The following is a 20,714-nucleotide window of genomic DNA, read 5'->3' as shown; positions in this document are numbered from 1 at the left end:
AATAAAAAGAACGAGAATTATGAAAATAGTTCAGAAATTTTTTTAGTAGGTTTTTTTAAAAGCTACCATTTTTTGACATTTTTACATTGGGGCCAAAATAGTCATTTAAAAAAAATAAAATTCTGAACGGTTATAACAATAAAAACTACGAGCTATATCAAATTTTTATTTTAAAGCTACAATATTTTTCGACATCTTCACGTTTGGGTCAAAATAAAAAATTTAAGATATTTTTTGCATAACATTTTTTATGTTCAAGGCCAAAAAAAGAACTTATAAAAATACTTTTTTAAAATTAATTTTTTTTTTAAAAGCTGCAATTTTTTTATTAGAAGTTTTTAAGTTCTATAAAAAATGTTTAAGAGAAACTTTGTAAGTTTTTCGAAAAGCTAAGATTTTTTCAAAAATTTTACATTTTACATTCGAATCCTAGATTTTCTTTACAATTTTTTTAAAAATTAAAAACAAAAGAGAGAGACTTATTAAAGTATTTAATAAATTTTTGTTGAACTTTTTGTAAAGCTACAACTTTTTTGCTCGAAATTTTTAGGCCCTATGCAGATCTGGTCAAAATAAAATTTGTATGTTTTTTTGAAAAGCTACCATCTTTCGAAATTTTTACATTTGAGTTAAAATTGGTATTTTTGTTTGTTTTTTTCTTAATAGAATTTTCGATTGTTAAAACAATAAAAACTGTGAGTTATATAAAAAGCTGTAACATTTTTTATTAAACGTTTTCAAGTCCTATAGAAAATAGTTATCAGAAAATTGGTAGTTATGGGTAAAAATTGGAATTTTTTATCGAATTTTTCATGGCTGAAAACAAGGAGGCGATACTTATAAACAATATTTTGGACAAAAATTTTGGTTTCTTGGAATGCTTCAACTTTTTTTCTATTAGACATTTTTAAGTTCTATAAAAAAATGGTGAGAAATTTGGTAGATTTTTCGAAAAACTACAATTTTTTCGAGATTTTCACGTTTTATCCAAAATTAGAATTTTTGAGTTTTTTCACAAAATTTTCGAAGGTTAAAACAACAAAAATTTCAAGTTAAAGTTTTTCGAAAAGCTACCACTTTTTCAAAATTTTTACGCTCAAGCCAAAATTGGAATGATAGATTTTTTCACAGAATTTCTCATGGCTTCAACTAAAAAAGCGAAATTTATGATAAAATAGTTAAAAGCGAATTAATAGGTTAAAAAAAAAGTTACTTTTAATTTTTTCGACATTTTTACTTCTCTTCAGAAAATGGTTAAAATCCAACTTGTAAGTTTTCCGAAAAGTCACAATTTTTTTCGAAATTTTTACGTTTGGACTCAAATGAGGATTTTTTATATAATTTTCTATGGTTTTTTAATTTTAGATTTTTGCATAAAATTTTTGACCTATAAAATATTCGAAATATAAGTTTTATAAAAAAATCGAATTTTCGCAAGTTTTGTGAAAAGCTACAATTTTGTTGTTATAGAGATAACTTACTTTTGTATTAAACTTGGAATGTTTAATTAATTATTTTTTATTATTTTCTTAGAATTTTTTAAACTTAAAAATTTTAAACAATATCCCTATGAAAAAAATGGTTTATAGAAGGTACCCAGGTATTTTTAAAAAGGTAGAATTCCCCTTTTAAAGATTTTCTCTGTAACTAACATGGTTTTGATCTAAAGTGAAATTTCCAGTTTTTTTAGTCGATTTTTGTGGGTATAAACTGAGAAAATTAATCTAATGAAAAATGGTTAAATGCAAATTTTCTGTGGTCTTAAGATCTATAATGTCTTTTTTAATATTGTGGTTAAAACTAGTCTCTTTAAATATTTTTCTTTTGAGATTCTTACAATTGGGATAAAATTATATTCATAGAATTTTCGAAACTTAAAAAAATACTAATACTATTAAAAAATAATTGAAATAGATTTTTTCAAAAGCTACAATTTTCGATTTTTTTCACAGATTTTTTTTCGATGGCTAAACCAGGAATACGAGTCCTATCCAAAAATGATTAAAAGCATATTTAAAAGTAAATAAGAAAATATTTAAAACCCGAAAGAAAAATTAAATCAAGATTGGATATTTGCTATGGCAAAAGTTAACTTCTGAAATCGTACTATATTTCAAGAAAAATTCTTATAGGGGCTGCCAGAAGTGCAAAAGTTTTCTATAAAAGTTCTCTTTATAAAATAAGAAATGTAAGTTTAAACTTCTTCTGGATCAGTCTCAAAGTTGGAAATTGCAACCAATCAGTTGTGCATTCATTCTTAAAATGGTTTGCCAAATATTACAGAAATGCACGGATTTCTTGCAGAAACAATTTCAAATAACATACAAACAGAATAATATTTTTCCTGTTTTCAATAACCTGTTTCTTTAAAAGAAATTTTTTTATTGAACCAAAAATAAGTTATAACTGATGAAAATTACCTAAAATAAACAAGAGTGATTATTGAAATAAAAAACAATTTCTTTTAACCACATAAATTTATTTATATCTAAATAATTCTTTTAGACTGACGGACAATAAACATTTTTGTTTGATTCAAGGCAATTTTTATTGAATTCAAAAATATTTTTTCTGAGTGTAAAATACTAATAACAAAAGATTCTTTTCTAATTATATTAGTGACCTTTTTAAATATTTAAACCTCTAATAAAAAAATGTGCGCTGAGATTAAAATTGATTTGTTTCATGCTTCAACCTTCAATGTCTTATTCAAAAATGCTTCTTATTTTTTTTATTCTTTATGTTACAACTTTTTATAAAATTTTCACTCTGAATAAATTTTTTTTAAATTTCTGCATGTTTTATGAAAATTGACAATTATTTAAAAAATAATTTCAAAGTTTCAAAAGTTCTGACGAAAAACATTCTTTGATTTAATAAAGATTACACAAAAAATTAAGCAAAATGTGGCAAATAAAATTTTAAATAAGTTTTTACTTTGAAAAATTATTTCGCAGGAAATATTTAAGAAGATTTCAAAACATCTCAAATGTTTTATAAAATTTTGAGAAAGTATATAGAAGATTGAAAAGAAAAAGTTTAAATTTTGGAAAATTATAAAATTTTGGAAAACATTCTAATAATTTTGAAAGGCATTTAAAAGTTTTAAAAATATATAAAAATTATTTCAAACTTACAAATATTTCGAATAATTTAAAACAAAAAAGTAGATTTATGAAGACTTCAGATGAAAAGTTTAGAAGCTTTATGAAAATATTGAAATGTTTCAAATGAATTAAAAAAATTATTCAGATTTCGGACATAATTTTAAACGATTTTTTATTAGAAAAAATTTATTCTGTGAGAATATTTAAAAAGTTTCTGAAACATTCCAAAACGGTTCCAAAATGCTCAAAAAAGAATTTCGAAGATTAAGTGGAAGCCCTTCAATTTGGCCGAAAAATTTCAAAATTATAGAAAAATCATAAGAAGTAAAATTTTTAATTTGTATTAATTTTTAAAAAGATTTTGAAATATTATAAAAGATATCTAAAATCGTCAAAAATTAATCTGGAAGATTTTAATCGAGTTGTAAAAACTTTAAAAGTAAATAGTTATTTAACATTTTCATTTTGTATTAAAAGCTTTTTTCCCATGATAATTATAATTTGCCTAAATTTTTTGTTTTTGATTAAAAAATATTTTTTGGTTAAAAATAAACAATTTTGTCGAAAATTCGCCCTTATGGTTTAAAAATTCATCTTCTTTAGTAGAAATTTAATATTTTGTTATAAAAATTGCAACTTTTTGTTTCAATTGCAATTCGTCTTATTGAACGAATTTACCCCTTTTTCATTCGAGATAAAAATATTGTTTATTATTAACATAAAATATTGTCTTTTTTGTTGCAAATTCATAATTTTTGTTTGAAAATGCAACTGTTCAGTTTTTTGTCATAAATTATTAATTATTTTAATTGAAAGTCATTAGCTCTAAATTCAATTATTTTTGTTAAAAATAATAATATTTACAAGCTTGAACAATTTCTGATAATTTTAGTATTTTCCGTTGGGAATTGACTTTTTAAAATAAAATAATTATATTTTAAAGAAGATCCAAAACTTTTTAAGAATTTAAGGTTATGTTTGCTTTCTAGAATAAAAATATGTGCTTTTAATAAAAAATAATCACATTAAAAAAATATTTCAAAAATTGTGTACAATTTTGGTTTAAGGAAGAGATTTTCGCTGAAAATATTGATATAGATTTGAAAGGAGATATACAATTTAAAATAATTTTTTGCTCTTACCTAATTTACCAGTTTTAAACGATTTTAGGTTATGTTAGCGTTTTACACCGATAATCGACGTTTCAAGCAACAATTATTCGATTTCAAGAATCAAAATTACAATTACGAATGTCTTTATAGGTTATGTTAGCTTTCTTTTCGTCAAAAAATAAATTTTTCTTACAAAGTTATTAAATTAAAAAATAGATTTATACTTTATTTACAGTTTTAGTTTACGTTTTGCATTAAAAATTTTTATTTTCAAACAAAAATCATTATTATTTGAACAATATTTAGAATCTTTCAACAATTTTGTGTTTGTAGAGGAAAACCTTATATTTTAAAGGACATTCAAAATTTTTAACAATTTTAGGTTATGTTGGTGTTTTACAACGGGAATCGGTCATCTATACTTGATTGGAATATCTGAATTATGTCAGAAAACACAGGGCTTCGAAGAAAAAATGGGTGTTTTGTTGAAAAATAGAGGTCAAAATTTAATTACTCGGAACTTTTTAGAATTTTTGTTTTAATTGGAAAAATATTATCTAAAATACAGTCGATTTTAAGGATTATCTTTAATTCTAACATCACTTTTTAGGTCACGTTGATGTTTTTCACAGAAATTATTAATTAACATAGATTTTAAAGAAGATTTAAAATTTTGGGAGAATTTAAGGTTGTGTTAACGTTTATCAGCAGGAATGGGTTATTTTAAACGAAAATCATAAAATTGCAAATATATTTAATATACAACATGGAATAAGTTTTTCGTGTAGGGTAATTCAAAAGTTTTGGAATATCTTAGGTTACGTTGACGTTCTAGACCGGTGATTGGTAGTTTAGGTATCCATCACTTTCGATAATAGATTCTACGAAACAAGAAAATATTTTCGTGATATTACTTTAAACTTTAATCAGAAGATTGAATATGATAAAAAAATTGATCAGGCGTGTATATTAATACAGTATGTTACATCGCAAGAAGTGAGGACGTTCCTAATGCTACGAGTGATGTACGATATATGATTCAAAATCGGTGCCATAATGTCTATACTATTTTTGGTCGTGAAATCAGACGACTGACATAAAATATAAGTAAATAATACAATTTTTGAATAAATAAAATAATAAACGTGTATTATTAACTATAGTAATTATTATAATTTGAAAAAATTACTCATAAAATAAATTTCAAAAAAAGAGTTTTATAGGAGCGTATTTTTGACCAAATTGACCTGGTAGAACTGTCCTAAAATATAACCAGTTACTTTTTTTGTAGCAAGCAAGTATACATATAGATAGATCCTGAGCTGATATTTATTAGCTTGTTGATAAAGCTTTTGGCAAAATCTAGAAATCATAAGCTGACCGTTTATACAAAATGAACAATACATTCTTTTCAAAAATGGAACATTGCCAAGACCTCTAAAATTTACGAGTGATTTATATTTCTATTTTCAGGAATTTTCACTTTTTACGAGCAATTCTCTGATGAAATATTGCAACGCATAGTAAAATTTCGACTTTAAATATAACTTTAAAGCGAACAATGTTTTTCAATGCAGAAAATAATAAAAAAGTGAGTTGAGGCATTTTATAAGTTAATAACTAGTTATTTGTCCCATTTTTCTAAAAACTGAGAAATTTATTTTTAACAGTCGAATCTCGAATTTTGTCTTGCCTCGACCCTCATCTGAAAAATCGCCCCCAGTTTTGCCTTAAATCTCGTTTCTCTTCGACTATCACCTCGAATATGGCTTCGAATCTTGTCTTGAATCTCGTATCGAATATATTTTTGTCTCGAATCTCATCTAGTCTTGAGATCATCGCCTCAAGTCTCGTCTCGTCTCATCGCCAGTTTCACTTCGAATGTCGTTTCGAATCTTGTCTTGAACCTCGTTTTGAGTCTAAAGTCGACCTTAGTCTTGAATCGCGTCTCGAGTCTCGTCTCGAATCTGATATCGATTCTTGTCAAAGTAAATCCGGACGGATACCCGACTGAAACCATAAGAGTTTCTTCCCGGATCTATAAAACCCAAAAAATGGAACAATTTAAATTGCAACGTTGCAAGTTTCAATGTATCATTTTGAACTATTAAACTTTTAAGGTTTTTAATTAAAAATGCTTCACTTTTAAATGCTTTGATTTGAAAAATTTGATTTATAATGGATCATTTTTATGTAACAGTGAAATATTGCTAAATATTGAAAAATTATTAGTATTGAGTATTTGCTGTCAATCGATAATAATTTATAATTGTTTAAATAAATTTAATTAACAAGTGCATTCATTTATTGTTATAAGAGTCTGGAAATGTTTAAAAGATAGTTATTAACAATTATTCACGTTGAAAGCACATTAACAGTTTGGAAAATAGCCAGATTATGCATTTGTTAATTAACATTGTATAAACAATCATAAACTGTTATGCAAGTTCCTAATACTCTAAATATGTGTCACTAGCGAGTAATTTGCTTGATTCTATAGAAAACCCTTAACTTATTTAATTAAAAATACCTGTTGTAGATCATTGTTCATGAAATTTGTTTATAAATTAATTAATTATTTTATAACTTTTACTAGTTCAATAGAAAGTCTTTTTTTTTTATTAAAAGTGCGAATTATGTAACGGACTGCAGTCAGTTACCACGAAACGATTTTCATACGCTTATTTGTTTATAACAAATTCAATAAATTTTTAAACATTGGCGTTCCTATGAGAAACCTTAAATGGATATTTTTCACTTATTTGATTTCGACAAAAAACGGTATTCTTTAAAACTCTAAATAATTTTTTCTTATAAATAACAAATTAACAGAAACTGTAAACAATTTTTTCATGATTTGCAGAGAAATTACACTGATGAGAATTTACAGAAAAAAAAGAATAAAATTGAGATAGGGTGAATTGAAGAAAGTTGCAAGAATCAATTGAAAAATTCAACATAAAAGGTAAAACTTCTTGAGAAATGCACTTATTTCTTTATAAAATATTCAATAAATTTTTAAATATCCACGTTCCTATAAAAAAACTTTTATGGATATTTTTTACTTATTTTATTTCGAAAAAAACGGTACTCTTTGAAAGTCAAACTAATTTTATTTTCATTTTTGTTTACTAATCAAAAAATAATAAGAAATTGTAAAAAAGAGGAAAGAAAAGAAAAAATTGAGATAGGGTGAATTGAAGAAAATTAAAAGAATCAATTGAAAAATTCTACAGAAAAGGTTGAGAAATGGACTTATTTGTTCGTAACAAATTCAATAAATTCTTAAATATTGCGTTGCCACTGGAAAACATTTTTTGTATTGTTTTCACTTGTTGTAGCTGTCTTTGAATAAATGCAAGTATTTCTCAAAAAACGGTACTCTTTAAAAGTCATACCAATTCTTTTCCATTTTTTTCTATGAATAAAGAAACGATATAAATTAAAAAAATATGTTTTATAATTTAAAGTGGAATTCCACAGATCTATATTAAGAAGACAAGGCAGATTCTAGAAAAAAGGTAAAAAATCTCTGAGAAATGCGCGCCTGCTTTTAATTAAAATACTTTTGTTTAGCCTCGACTTAAGTGTACATTCGTTCTTTTTTTTACTCTGAGAAAGTATCCTTACGGTAAGTGTGAGCGGCATTTTAAATGACTGATTACTGTGGAATACGATAACTTGTTAAAAAAAATCTGTAAATAGTTTTTAAAAAAATTCAAGAATTTATCCATTTTTGTACCTCAACTTTCACTTGTGCCATGCTCTAGGAAAGTTGAAAAAAATACAAAATTTACAGTACGGAATCTTCAAAATCGCATTTTTTAACTTTATGGATTTTGTTGGATTAAAAATCAGTACTTTTAAAATTTTAGAATTTCACGGGTTTCCAAAATATTAATAAAAAATCCAATCTCGGTGCAATGTTTGGACATTTTTATTCATGAGAAATTTGTATTATCATCGGGGATGGAAATGACTGATCAGATAAATATACTAATCACATTACGGAAAAATAGAAATCTACAAAGATTTAAATTCAAAATTTAAAGTTTTTTCTAAAATTTTAAAAATAAATTTCATCTGTAAAAAAGATCCCTCCTGTTTGCTCCGCTGGGAATCGAACCACAGGTCTACTGATTGCCGGTCGGGTACTCCTACCACTAAGCTACTGGAAAGATTAAAATACGAATTTTTTCACGGATGTTTTTTCAAAGTTAAAATTTCATTTTTATTCGTAATTAAGGAAACCATAAGTATTTTTTCAATATTCTTGGCTTAAAATAAAAATAAGATTTCAAAGATAACATTCATTAGATTTTCTAATTGTTGCCACATTTTTATCAATTGATGAAAGAAGTTAAAATAGATGTGTATATTTGTAGAAATTCTTTATGTAAAAAAAATCGATGTGACAGATCCTCTTTAAAAATCAGAAATATCTCTATTGGGTGGCATTCGACCTGGAATTTCAAAAGCTTTTTAACCATTACAAAAAAAATGTCCAATCTTTTTTCGATCGAGTAACTCTGTATCAAAGTCATCAGTCCCTTCTTAAGGAATGCTTCAGAAATTATTTCCACTCAATAACTTTTAATATTGAACTTACCAACCCCCTTGTATTTTGCCTCAAAAATAGCACCAAAAATATTCTACTGAAAATTTACCTTTCCATTTTTAGTTAAAAAATATTTATTTTTAGTTGAAATTCAACTATTTGTTTAAAAATTCATGTTTTTGTATTCGTTTTTTTGGTAGAAATATAGTCATTTTTCTTAAAAATACAACTATTTTGTTGAATTTATATTTATTTGTTTGAAAATGTCATTATTTTGTTGAAAATAGTTTTTTTGTAGAAATATCAGCTATTACATTTTTTGTTAAGAATTTATTTGTTTTCTAAAAAATTCATCATTTTTGTTTAAAAATTACAATATTTGGTCGAAAATTCATTCATTTTATTGAAAATTTATTTGGACAGAAAATGTATTCTTTTGGATTGAATTTTTTTGTTGTTGAAAATTCAACTGTCTTCAGAAGAATGCGTTAATTTGATTGAAAATTTAACGGTTTTTGGTTGAAGTTCAAACTTTTTCTTAAAAAATGTGAGTATTTGGTTAAAACTTCCTCTGTTTGGGTTAAAATTTAACTACTCAGTCAAATCTGAAATTTTGTTTTTAGGGAAAATCAGAAAAAGGTGAGGGCATTTTGAAAATAAAGTTTTTCGGCCACCTTGTTTACCTAATGAAATTTTGATATTATTAATTATTCGAAAGAAAACTAAAAAAAGTATAAAAAACTCGGCCTTTATATTTCTACCACATTTGTGCACAAGCCTTTTAAAATTAAAGGTCAAAGAATCGACAACTGTAGTTTGCTGATTGCGAATACTCTTTAGTTAAAGCTCCTTGGGCTTTAACGAACACATTCTCATGACGTATCTCGTGCTTCGCGCTTGATTTTATCCAAAATTGGAACTTTTCTACATTATTTTCAAAATTATTATATCAACTATATATTATATTTAATTATTTAACCACGAGCAACTTTTGTCTAATCATTTTTTTCATTGCATCTTCGATTTATCAAGAAAATTCGAAAAGTTTTTATGATATTCTTGTAGGGTATTCAAAAAGCAAAATTTTTCTTATCTTGTCTTTTTTTTATATTCTGCATCATAAGGATAATTGTTCATCTTTTTGAATACTATTAACAGCAGTTAAGAGAAATTTTGATTTTGTACAAACTTTTCTGAAAAATTTTCAAAATGCGCTCAATTTTAAATTTTTATCCAAAAATTGTGCCAAAAGATTAAAAATCTACATACACACAGAAGTTCTGTGCATTCTGGTGGGAAGTGGTTCTAAAAAATGCGCAGATATAACTTAGACGAACATTTTTTTAGTTAAAATGATATTGTAGCTTGTGTCGCTTTTCCAAAAAGTTACTTTTTTCATTTTTAATGTATTTTGATAACAAAAGTTTATTACAAATTTGTAGATCTTTTTTAAATGCACATTTTTTTCATTCATCTGTTCTCGTACCTTGCATTTTTTTTCCAATAATTTGATTTTTTTATTGTCAGTGTTATTTTTACGATCAAAACAACAACTAGTCATTTTATTGAAAAAAATTATTAATACAAAATTTGTAGCGCTTTTTTGAATGAATAAATTTTGTCTCCTCAGTTTTTTCGTAACCTTGTATCATTTGTCCAAAAGTTCAATTTCGCCATCTAGTGCCTAAAACTGGAACTATAGAAAGAGTAGGTGCAATTTTAAAGATGTATTTTATTATTTCGCTCTTTCATGTAAGTTTCAATGCATTGTAGGCTTAAGTAAATTCTGATTAATGTATGTAATGATAAATTTTTATCCAGGTTATGCAAAACATATGAACAATAGATGATTGGAATTGAAATATGAATTCTAACCTAACTTTTAGATTAGATTTTTAAATACTAAATATATTGCGTATAAATAAATAAAAATTTACTTTGATTTCATTTTTGCTTCCAAATAAGTTCGTTTAGGTTTATAATCTCTCAAAAGTCAATAAATAGTACAATAATTATTTGTTTTTTTTTAGACAAATATTTCTGTGAAATAATGTGTTTTTTCACTATATAAGATGTAAATTCCATATAAAACCCTTTCTTTTCGATAAGGACTTATTTTGCGTATCCAATAAAATTATTTAAACTCTACAATCAAATTATTAAAACACTTTTATGCACAAATTAAAATGCATTTTAAAAATCGTACCTATTCTTTCTATTTCCGATGTTTGTCAACATGTGGCGCATCGCAGGGTAACCATTCCCAATAACTCTAGTAATTTTTTTTCAATTAACAAAATTTATCAAGACAATTTGTTCGTCTTTTTTCCTACCATGAATACCCGTCCATAGAATTTTCAAATTCGGAAAAAGTGCTCTAAAAAATTTTCAAAATGCGCTCACTTTCTGAACTTTTATAAAAAATGGCTAACTAAACGAAAACTAACAGAATATACCAAAGACCAATCCAATTTGTCAATTCTTTCGGAAGTTATCGCGTTAACAAACTGAAACTCCACAGACAGACGAGCAGACAGACACGTTTATAAAAAACTGTTTTTCGAATTCATATAATATTATATAATCATCATATAATACTGATGCGAAATCCTATTAAAAGAAAAAGAAACAAGAATCCAACGACTACATTTGGACCACAAAGAACAAACAAAAACATTTAATTCTCAGGTATCAAAGAGAGAGCAGCTGTTCTTCGGTGATGTCATTTTCTACTTATTACATTTTTCTTGCTTTGATAAGTACGAGTACCGAAACGTTGGTAATGCAATTTTATCATTTTTTTATTTTTTATTTTTATTTTGAATTTTAATGTATTGAAATTTGATGATAATAAAAATAAAGAAGATGAAAGGAAAAAAAAGGAAGGGGGTGTCGTTGGTTCCCTTCACATTTTGTCTTTCCTCTTTTTTATTTTTGACCGAAAATTGTTTTTTTTGCAGATTACGATAGGGCTTTTTGTTTATTTTTTGTTTTTTGCTTGTTTTTGTTTGTTCGTCGTGGACCAAATTTGGTCGTTAGATTCTTGTTTTTTTGTTAACAGGAGTTTGCATCAATTTGATTATTGGACGTTAAATAGAATTTTTAATTTAGATTTTAATCTAATTTAAATTTCTTGAATTTCAAATATAATCCCTTCTCTGATAAAAATATAATAAGTAACAGTTATAAGATAGATTTTAGTGCGACAAAATCTTTGTTCCTACAAAATTCTTCAAGCCGATGCTTCATTTGTCTCTAATGAGCCGGGAAGGTGGAAGTTGGAAATCCAATTTTTATTTCTGAGCTTTTTTGTGCTTTGTTTTTGGTCCATTAAATGGTTCAGGAGAATGTGGATTTCATTTAATATATTAAAATAGTATACAGTAAAACCTGGATTTAGTGATCCTCGATTTAATGTTTCCGAGAATTGACGCCGCGCGGTGGGGATAGGTGAGAGGGGCTGCGGGAGGATGTGCGATGCTCATTCAAGCTTCACAAAACAGAGAGAGAAACAAGAAAGAGTCCGAAAATTAACATTAAATCCAGGTTTGACTGTAGTTTGTTTTTATTAATTGATTCTGAGCTAATTTATTCAGATTAATACATTTTATATATAGGAAAATAAGTTTCTATATTTTATACCTTTAGTTTTCTTGTAAAAAATACCTGATGAGATAGTCTAAATTAATTTAGCGCTGATGAGGAAGTCCAAATTGGAATAATTTGTTATATATATTAATTTAGAAAAAATCTATTCAGAATATTATATTTTATAAATAGAAGAAAAGTTTCTACTATTTATTCCGATAATTTTCTGTTCAACAATACCTGATGTGAAAGTCTAAATTAATTTAGCCCCGAAGAGGAAGTCTTGGCTTTAAAAAATGTTCTTCTGTAGTGTCTTCTATCTTCTTCAGTGTTCTTCTTTAGTGACGCAAAGAAGGTAGTTGGTAATCTAATTTTTATTCTTTATTTTTTTTTACTGATCTTGAAGCATTAAATGGTTAAAAATAAATTAGGCTTCTGTTCCAAATTAAAAAACGGACTAAAATTTCTTTTCTCCAATGCAGCAATTTTCGAAATCAACTACAAAGTTTGAATAGAGATGAATTTTTTAAATTTCATCTCAAATTTAGATAATTTTAAATACTATTAGTAAGATATCGATTTTTCTGAAATGTGTTGGTAAACTCACCGTTCTCGGCATTTAACTCAATCGCCGATACTCTGTAATTGCTTCTGAGAGAATCACTGGCATTCTGGTGTAGTAAAAGTTGATGGGAAGTTCTGGTTCTGGAATTATGCTGGCGAATGCTGTTGAGAATACTGTTACTCGAGGCTCTGCTCAAGAGGATTTTTTGTCTCACAGCCTCCTTATAGATCCTCCAGTACATGATAATCATTACAATCCCTGGTATCCAGAATGAGACGGAGGAACTTATCAAACCGTATGGTCGGTTGACAACGAAGACGCAAACCTGATGTCCGAAATGTACCAAATGAAATCGAAAAAAACCAAAAAAACGTGGAATTTCAATTTTAATAATTTAGATGGAATCGGAACGTTCCATTTTCACTTTTAAGACTTCGTCTTTCACTATAAGTCAATTTTTTAAAGAGCAAGTTTCCTAGTGTGCACAAAGTTTGGCGACGTATTTACGACATTGTTACGACATCTTTACGACAACTTTACGACATCCTATGTCAAGGTCGTTAAGGTGTCTTTACGATATTGTAAATAAGTCGAATGATCTGACGATGTCTTTACGATATCGCAAAGACACCGAAACGACATGGACATAGGATGTCGTAAAGATGTCTTAAAGATGTCGTAACGTTGTCGTAAAGACGTCGCCAAATTTTGTGCCCACTGGGTTCTTTATTGTACCCTTAGTGGCATCAGCACTCGCTTTTTACTTCAGTTTCTCTGTATGAAGGAACAGATTAATTCTCAATATAAAAAATGATTAATATACTTATTAAAATCTTGAGGAGTTATTTTTAAACACGGGGAAGGCTATTCTCTATTGGGATCAATGAAAATTTTTGAAATGTGTTTTTACAAACGAAAAAAAAAGGGTTTCAGATTTGCAAAAATTTTGAAAACCCTAAAATATCCTTTTTTCTGTGTAAAAAATAATTTTTAAAAGATTCTTCGACACTTGTGTGCCAAAACCTAAATCGAATGAGGTGTTTTTTATAAAGAATGGCTCAATGGTTCTAATGATGTTCTAAAGTTTTCAGAATTATCTATTATAAATTTTCAAATGTGAAGAGGTTAATTCACTATAATATAAAATTAAAATTTAATCTGATGCTTTTTATTTCCATTCGTCTTAAAAAAAAATTTCAGAAGTGTTTTGTTAGAAAACTGAAAGAATAAATGAAACTTTAATAGAGTTAGCATAAACAATTCTTATTAATTTTTTAAGTAATATTTTATGTTTTATCCACGTTGTTTATTATTATTTTTTTAACTCTATTAATTCAAGATTTTTGTAGGTACTGTGAAAACCTTTATATTCATCTAATTTATTACTACTTATAATATAAATAATTATAAGACATAAATAAAAATATTTTAAGACTAGGGGGAGAAATATCGGGTTTCAATTTTTATTTTGTTATCTAAATCTGGAAATATACGGGCACATTTAACAAAAAAATTGACATATCAATGAAGTGAATGATAGCGATATAAGGAAGCGTCCAAATATTACGTGACTTTCTAAAGAAGAGAGGGTGGGGGTATTTATTAATACCACAAAGTGTCGCAAACGAAGCTGAATTATAAAGCAAAAAAATAATTTTTAACGCAAAATGTAATCTGTGAATTTTCATTTGAAAAAAATTTTTAACGAAAGAAAAAAAATTCTAATAAACTGAATTCCATTAAAAATGTCAAATTGTATCGCGAATTCTAAACAAATAGTTGAATCATCAACCAAAGAGTTTAATTTTTATTACAGATTGTTGAATTTTCAATCCAAAACACGAATTTTTCAGAAAATAGTTGAATTTTTAAAAAAGAAAATAGGGTTCTCAAAGAAGCATGTTATAATTGTCATTTGAACCAAGAAAAATTTTAATTAAAATAAAAAAAAAATTTAGTTCAAGAAAATAGACTAATTTTTAATTAAATAGTTAAATCCTCAATCCAAGAAGTTTAATTTTTGACTAAGCAGTTGAATTTTTAAACAGATAATTAATTCTTAACAAAGAAAATGAATTTTTAGCAAAATAACAAAAACTTTTACCCGAAAGATGAATTTTCAACTATAACAATAAGTTAGACAAATTAATTTTGAAGAAAAAAGTTAAAATTTTACTAAAAAGGTTGCATTTTTCAATAAGAAAGATATATTTAAAAAAAATGGAATAGTCAAATTTTTAGATAAAAAAATTAATTTTTAGCCAAAAATTCAATAAAAATGGAATTGTAAGATTTTTGTTTGAAACATTAGTTTTCAACTAAGATAATTGACCCTCGAAAAAAAAAGAATTTTGAACAAAAGAGTTCAACTTTTAACAAAGTAGTTGAATTTTTGATCAAATAATGTCTTTATTAAAGTAGCTGAATTTCTAATAAAACAATTAAAATTTCAAACAATAAATAAAATTTTTCACTGAGCGAGATAAATTCCAAATTAAAAATATAATGGTAGAATCCTAAACTATGAAAATTAACTTTTACTAAGAACAGTTGGATTTTCTTATTGTGTTCTGTCAATTCAGTTGAAATATATGCAAAGAACGAGGAAAAGGGGGAGTTTCTTGAAAACCGGGGAAAAACCAGCATTTTTTTAAAAAGCGAAAAAAAATTTCTGGACACTTCCTTACCTATTAAATTAATTTTTATACTCCCTAAATAATGATGTGAAATTAGCCTGAGTTCAAGGTAAATCAAAGCATTTTTAAATATTGTTTTAAATTCAATACTAAAAAGTTTTCCATATTTGAAATTGAAAATTGATGTTGGTTTTTCAAGATTTTTTAACTCAGTCATTGATCCTACAAGAAAATGCCGTGATAGAAAGTTAAGCAGAAAGTAAGAACTTTTTCCTAACATTATTTCCGTACTTTTCCAACCAATTATTTTGTATTTCTGTTTTTTGATCTTGGGAAGATAATGAAAATAAAGAAAAGACAAATTTCAATTTTCACCTTTTCATACTTTCTCTCTTTTCATCCAATCTTTTCGTCTACTTTCCATCTTCTTATATAATGCCCCTCCTCCCACTTTTTCATCCCTCACTTTTCCTAATTCTTTGCTCTTTCCCTACCATCCCTGTCTCTTACTTTCTGGACTTCTCTCCACTATTTCTCTAGCCTCACTTCCCTTAATTATCGACACTTATCTGCAAATATCTCCTCTGTCTCTACCCCTACTTCACTTATCGTTAATTTCCTCACTTCCTCTTATATACTCCATCTACTCTCTAACTCCTCACTTTTTGGTAGCCTCTTTACTTACTATATTTCTTTTTCCCTACTCTCCTTCCTTATTTCTTCCCCGATTTCTCCCTCTTCTGATTGTCCTATCCATTTCCCCACTTCCACCTTTCTTTACTTCCTATTCGGAACTTCCTCTACCCTACTCTTTTTTAACTGTTCTAATTTTTCCTACTTCGCCTCATGTAATCCATCTACACTCATCTCACGTTTTCTATTCCTCCTTTCACTTTTCCTACTTCCTCTCCCTTCCACTACTCGATTACTTGCTCATCTGCTTCCCCTTCCGAACTTTTTCTCCACTACTTTCCTAACCCTCACTTGGTTTATTATCCTGACTTTGCTACTGCCCCCCCCCCCCACGCTTCTACAGCTACTCTCCCATTCACACTTTACCTACTTTCGCCAAACTAATCCCCCACTCCTCACTTTGGCTACTTCTTAACTTTACTTTTGTATTACTCCCCTCTCTTAGGATAATGGGTGTAGTTAACCACAGTAAGGATAAAGTCAGCTAGAGGACTCTACTTGACGTCACCGTAAAACAGCGCATTTTTTTAAAACAATTTTTTAAACAATTAAATTGTTTTTTATAGTTTTGCAATTGCTATAAACAAATTAAGCATCCGACCGAGAAACCAATAACATCAATGCATTCTTCTTGGATATATGTAGGTCCTCTTTTTTTTAAACTTCTGTAATTAATTGTAAGCAAAGTAAGAGTCAAAATAAAGAAACTAAATAGACCTTTGGATGCATCTTCTAAATATCTAAATATGCATTTTTCACAAATAATTTTTTAACAATCATATTATTTTTTATAGTTCTGTAATTATTATACACAAGCTAAGCGTCTGATAAAAAAAACTAAAAGGACGATTGTATTCGTCTGGGAATATCTAGGTGCGTTTTTTAAAAAATTATTTGAAAAAATCTCAATTTGATTATAAGACAGGACCACAAAATAGTTTTGTAAGTCTACTGGGATTCTAATAGGTATACTTTATCTTATTGGGGTCGCTGAACACGGATCCATGCGCAGAATTGAGCTAGCACGTCAGAATTTTCAGTGCAATTCAAAAACTGGTTAAAAACCTAGAATTTCTGCACAAATCTTGTCCCCAAACCTACAAACCCCAAATTAACAAGACCCAAGCTCATAAAATAACAAGGCCCAAACCCACAAAATAACAAGTCCCAAACCCACGAACCCCAAACCCCAAACCAACAATCCAAACCCACGAACCCCGAACCCACAAATCCACAAGCTCCACATCCACAAACGTACAAAACCCAAACCACCAATCTCAAGCCCACGAACCCCAAACCCACAAACCCGAAACTAAAAAACCCCAAACCCACAAACCCCAAACACACCAACCCCAAATTGTAACAATTTCTCAATTGGGTTTGGGTTTGGATTTTGGGATTTGTGAGTGTGTGTGTGGTCTGTGGGTATGTGGGTTTGGGGTTTGTGGGTTTGGTGTTTTTAGGTTTGTAGATATGGAGCTTATGGGTTTGGAGTTCGTAAGTTTGGGTTTTGTGTGTTTTTGGATATGGAGCTTGTGCGTCTGGGGTTTGTGGGTTTGGGATTGTTGGTTTGGGGTTTGGGGTGTATTGGTTTGTTATTTGTGGGTTTGAGGCTTGTTAATATGGAGTTTGTAAGTTTGGGGACGAAATTTATGCAGAAATTTCAGGTTTTTAATAATTTTTCGGATTTTTCTTCTAATCCTGACGTGCTGGCTCAATTCTGCGAATGGATTCGTTTTCAGCGACCCCAAAAACATAAATTATACCTATTCGAATCCCAGTAGACTCCCAAAACCATTCTGTGGTCCTGTGTAATTAATTCCAAAAGTTATGTATATGCACGGTTACAGAGAACATGTATAATTATCGACAAATGCGTTAATTGTTTAACAAATGTTTTAAAGAAAAGTGCACGTAGATATTACCTAGACGAATAGAATCATGCTTTTAGTTTTTTGATCAGACGCTTCGTTTATTTATAACAATTACAGAACTAAAATAATGATGTAATTCTTTTTAAAAAAAATTAAAAAGTATAAAAAAATGGAATTTACTTCCAATCGCAGTAAAATTCTAGTCTCAATTACTTTAATAATTTTGGTCAATTTAGAAAACTGATTTCTATTTTTTCTACAGCCGCAGATTTTTCAGATTATCTTATTTTCCTCGAATTAAATTAGAATTTATCATTTAATTCTTATTTATTTTTTCATTTATGAGAAGGCCGTCTTTTTTTTGTAGCAAAATTATTGTTAATGGTTGATAATTATTTCCTTTAACTGAAAATTTAAATGTTCATTTTTGGTTAAAAATTGAACTTTTCTTGTTCAAAACTCCACAATTTGAGTAAAAATTTGTCTTTTTTATTTCGGAATTTAAATATTTCGTTGAAAATCAAATATTTATGATTTTAGGCTAAAATTAATTTTTTATGTCGGAAATAAAATTAATTAGTTGAAAGTTAAACTCTTTTGTTAAAAATTAATTTTTTATCTCAAGATTCATAATTTTAATTGGAAATTAATTTCTTTGGTTGAAATAATATGAACTATATTATTGAATTTTTTTTGTTTGGATGAAAAGGAATCTTTCTCTAAAAATTCAACGATTTCGTTGAAAATTTGTTGCTGTTTTTGCTGAAATTTATTTTGCTTTTTGAACTAAAATCTAACTGCTATTTCATTTGTATGTTCCGTAATTTTATGTAAATATTTATCTCTTTGATTCAAAATTCATTTTTTGACTAAAAATTAAATATTTGATTTTTGGTTGAAAAATGATATTTTTTAGTTTCAACTTGAATTTTTTTGCTAGAAATTATTCTTCCTGGTTGAAAATTCATCTTTATTGTCAAGCATTCAATTGTTATAGTTAAACATTCATCATTTTAGTTAAAAATTAATCTTTCTCGTTTAAAGTTTTGTTTTGTTTTAAAGTTGTTTTTCTTTGTAGAACGTTTTTTTAACTGAAAATTTAACTTATTCAAATTAAATACTCCATAGTTCTAGTTGAAAATTCTTCTTATGTGTTAAACAATTTTTTTTAAATTTATTTCATTATTTAAGTTTGGATTGACAATTTATCTTTTTTAGTCCAAATTAATTTTTGATTGTTAAAAATTCAACTATTTTAGTTGAAGATTCATTTTTTCAGTGAAAACCTCATTTTTTCAAATTGAGCTATTCTAGGTAAAGATTCATAATTTTAGTTAAAAATTCATCAGTAAGGTGGAAAATTGATCTATTTTCTTCAAAATCCGTTTTTTTCAGAATTAATTTTTTAAACTAAAATTTTAACTGTTCCTTTTTTTGTTGATAATTGATATTTGTAAGGGGAAAATTTAAATATTTATTACAAAATTGATTTACTTTGCAATTTTTGCTTTTTTCTGTTGAAGTATATTTAGAATGAACGTTACGAATTAAAATAAATGTTTACGTTTAGCGACAAGTATAAATATTTTACTTTTAGTCGACCAACTTGTCATAATTCATTATAAATTTTTTAAATCCATATCTGTGGCGAACTTTTATGTTGTTTCAAAAGTAGTATTTTTAACAGACAAAAAAAAATGTCACACTCTAAAAACAGTTTAACTAAATTTTAAATCATCCTGAATCAATGAATCAGCTCTCACGTATTATAAATAATAAGTTTATTGATCCAGTTGATTATTAAAAACTAATTTAATAAATAAGATAATAATAAGTAAGCAAATAGTATTATATACAGTAAAAAACCAGTTAGTGAAAAAAGAATATTTTTATCTCTTAATCTTTTAATTTTGAAATCTTCCTAAGGTTAAAAAACATCAGTTAAAAAATTATTTTTCAAAAAACAATGCAAAAATTGACATCCAGTTAATTGTTTGTAATTTTGCAAAATTGTCCGTTTTTGTGTAACTTTGTATCATTTCTTGTAAATAAAAGACATAAATATAAAATAATCTAAAAATATCTCCTCAAACCTTTTTTTTGTATCATTTGTAATGTCAAACGTTTTTTTTTTGTCTTAAGGTGCCATAATCTGCTCTGAAGGTTTGCAAGTTTTTTGCTGGTAATGCTCCAAGATAATTTGAGGTCATATTGAGAAAAGAAAGCAAACTTATTTAAGCACGTAATTGTGACTTTCATGACAGAAAAAAGTTGAGCGCCTCGAATTCGTAATGAGGCTCATTTTCGTAATTCGTATGAGGAAAGAATTATGTTCTTCAGCGTGCTTATTAAATTGAAAGTAAGACAGTTGGAATTTTACTTGTTAACATGGAAAAAAATGATGAATTTTGACAGATGAAATTATTATAATTCTAGTTATTTCTTATTATCCAATTATTTTTATTGACTGAATGCAACAAAGTGTATCAATTAAAATGAATACAAATATGTAAATTTGTACAATGTATATAAAAAAGAACAGTTTCACCCAGTTCACTTTTTTCTCTCGAATCCCTTTTTT

At 27.0% G+C, this 20,714-nt stretch overlaps 1 protein-coding gene across 5 annotated transcripts in view; it reads right to left on the bottom strand.

The window, feature by feature from the left end:
- The window catches only part of LOC117174245 (octopamine receptor beta-3R-like), a 324,579-nt gene that overhangs the window by 45,715 nt on the left and 258,150 nt on the right, over positions 1-20,714 (bottom strand). For 3 of the 5 annotated variants that reach the window (XM_033363152.1, XM_033363154.1, XM_033363153.1), the window contains one exon: positions 12,973-13,255. The exons of the other annotated variants lie outside the window; for them this stretch is intronic. In XM_033363152.1, the coding sequence (XP_033219043.1) occupies positions 12,973-13,255 (283 nt within the window). The remainder of the gene's footprint in view (positions 1-12,972; positions 13,256-20,714) is intronic. 5 annotated transcript variants of the gene reach the window in all.

The sequence above is a fragment of the Belonocnema kinseyi genome, chromosome 6, assembly GCF_010883055.1.
Source record: "Belonocnema kinseyi isolate 2016_QV_RU_SX_M_011 chromosome 6, B_treatae_v1, whole genome shotgun sequence".
NCBI lineage: Eukaryota > Metazoa > Arthropoda > Insecta > Hymenoptera > Cynipidae > Belonocnema > Belonocnema kinseyi.
Note: the sequence above shows the minus strand (reverse complement) of the source record. Positions and strands in the feature narration are given on the sequence as shown.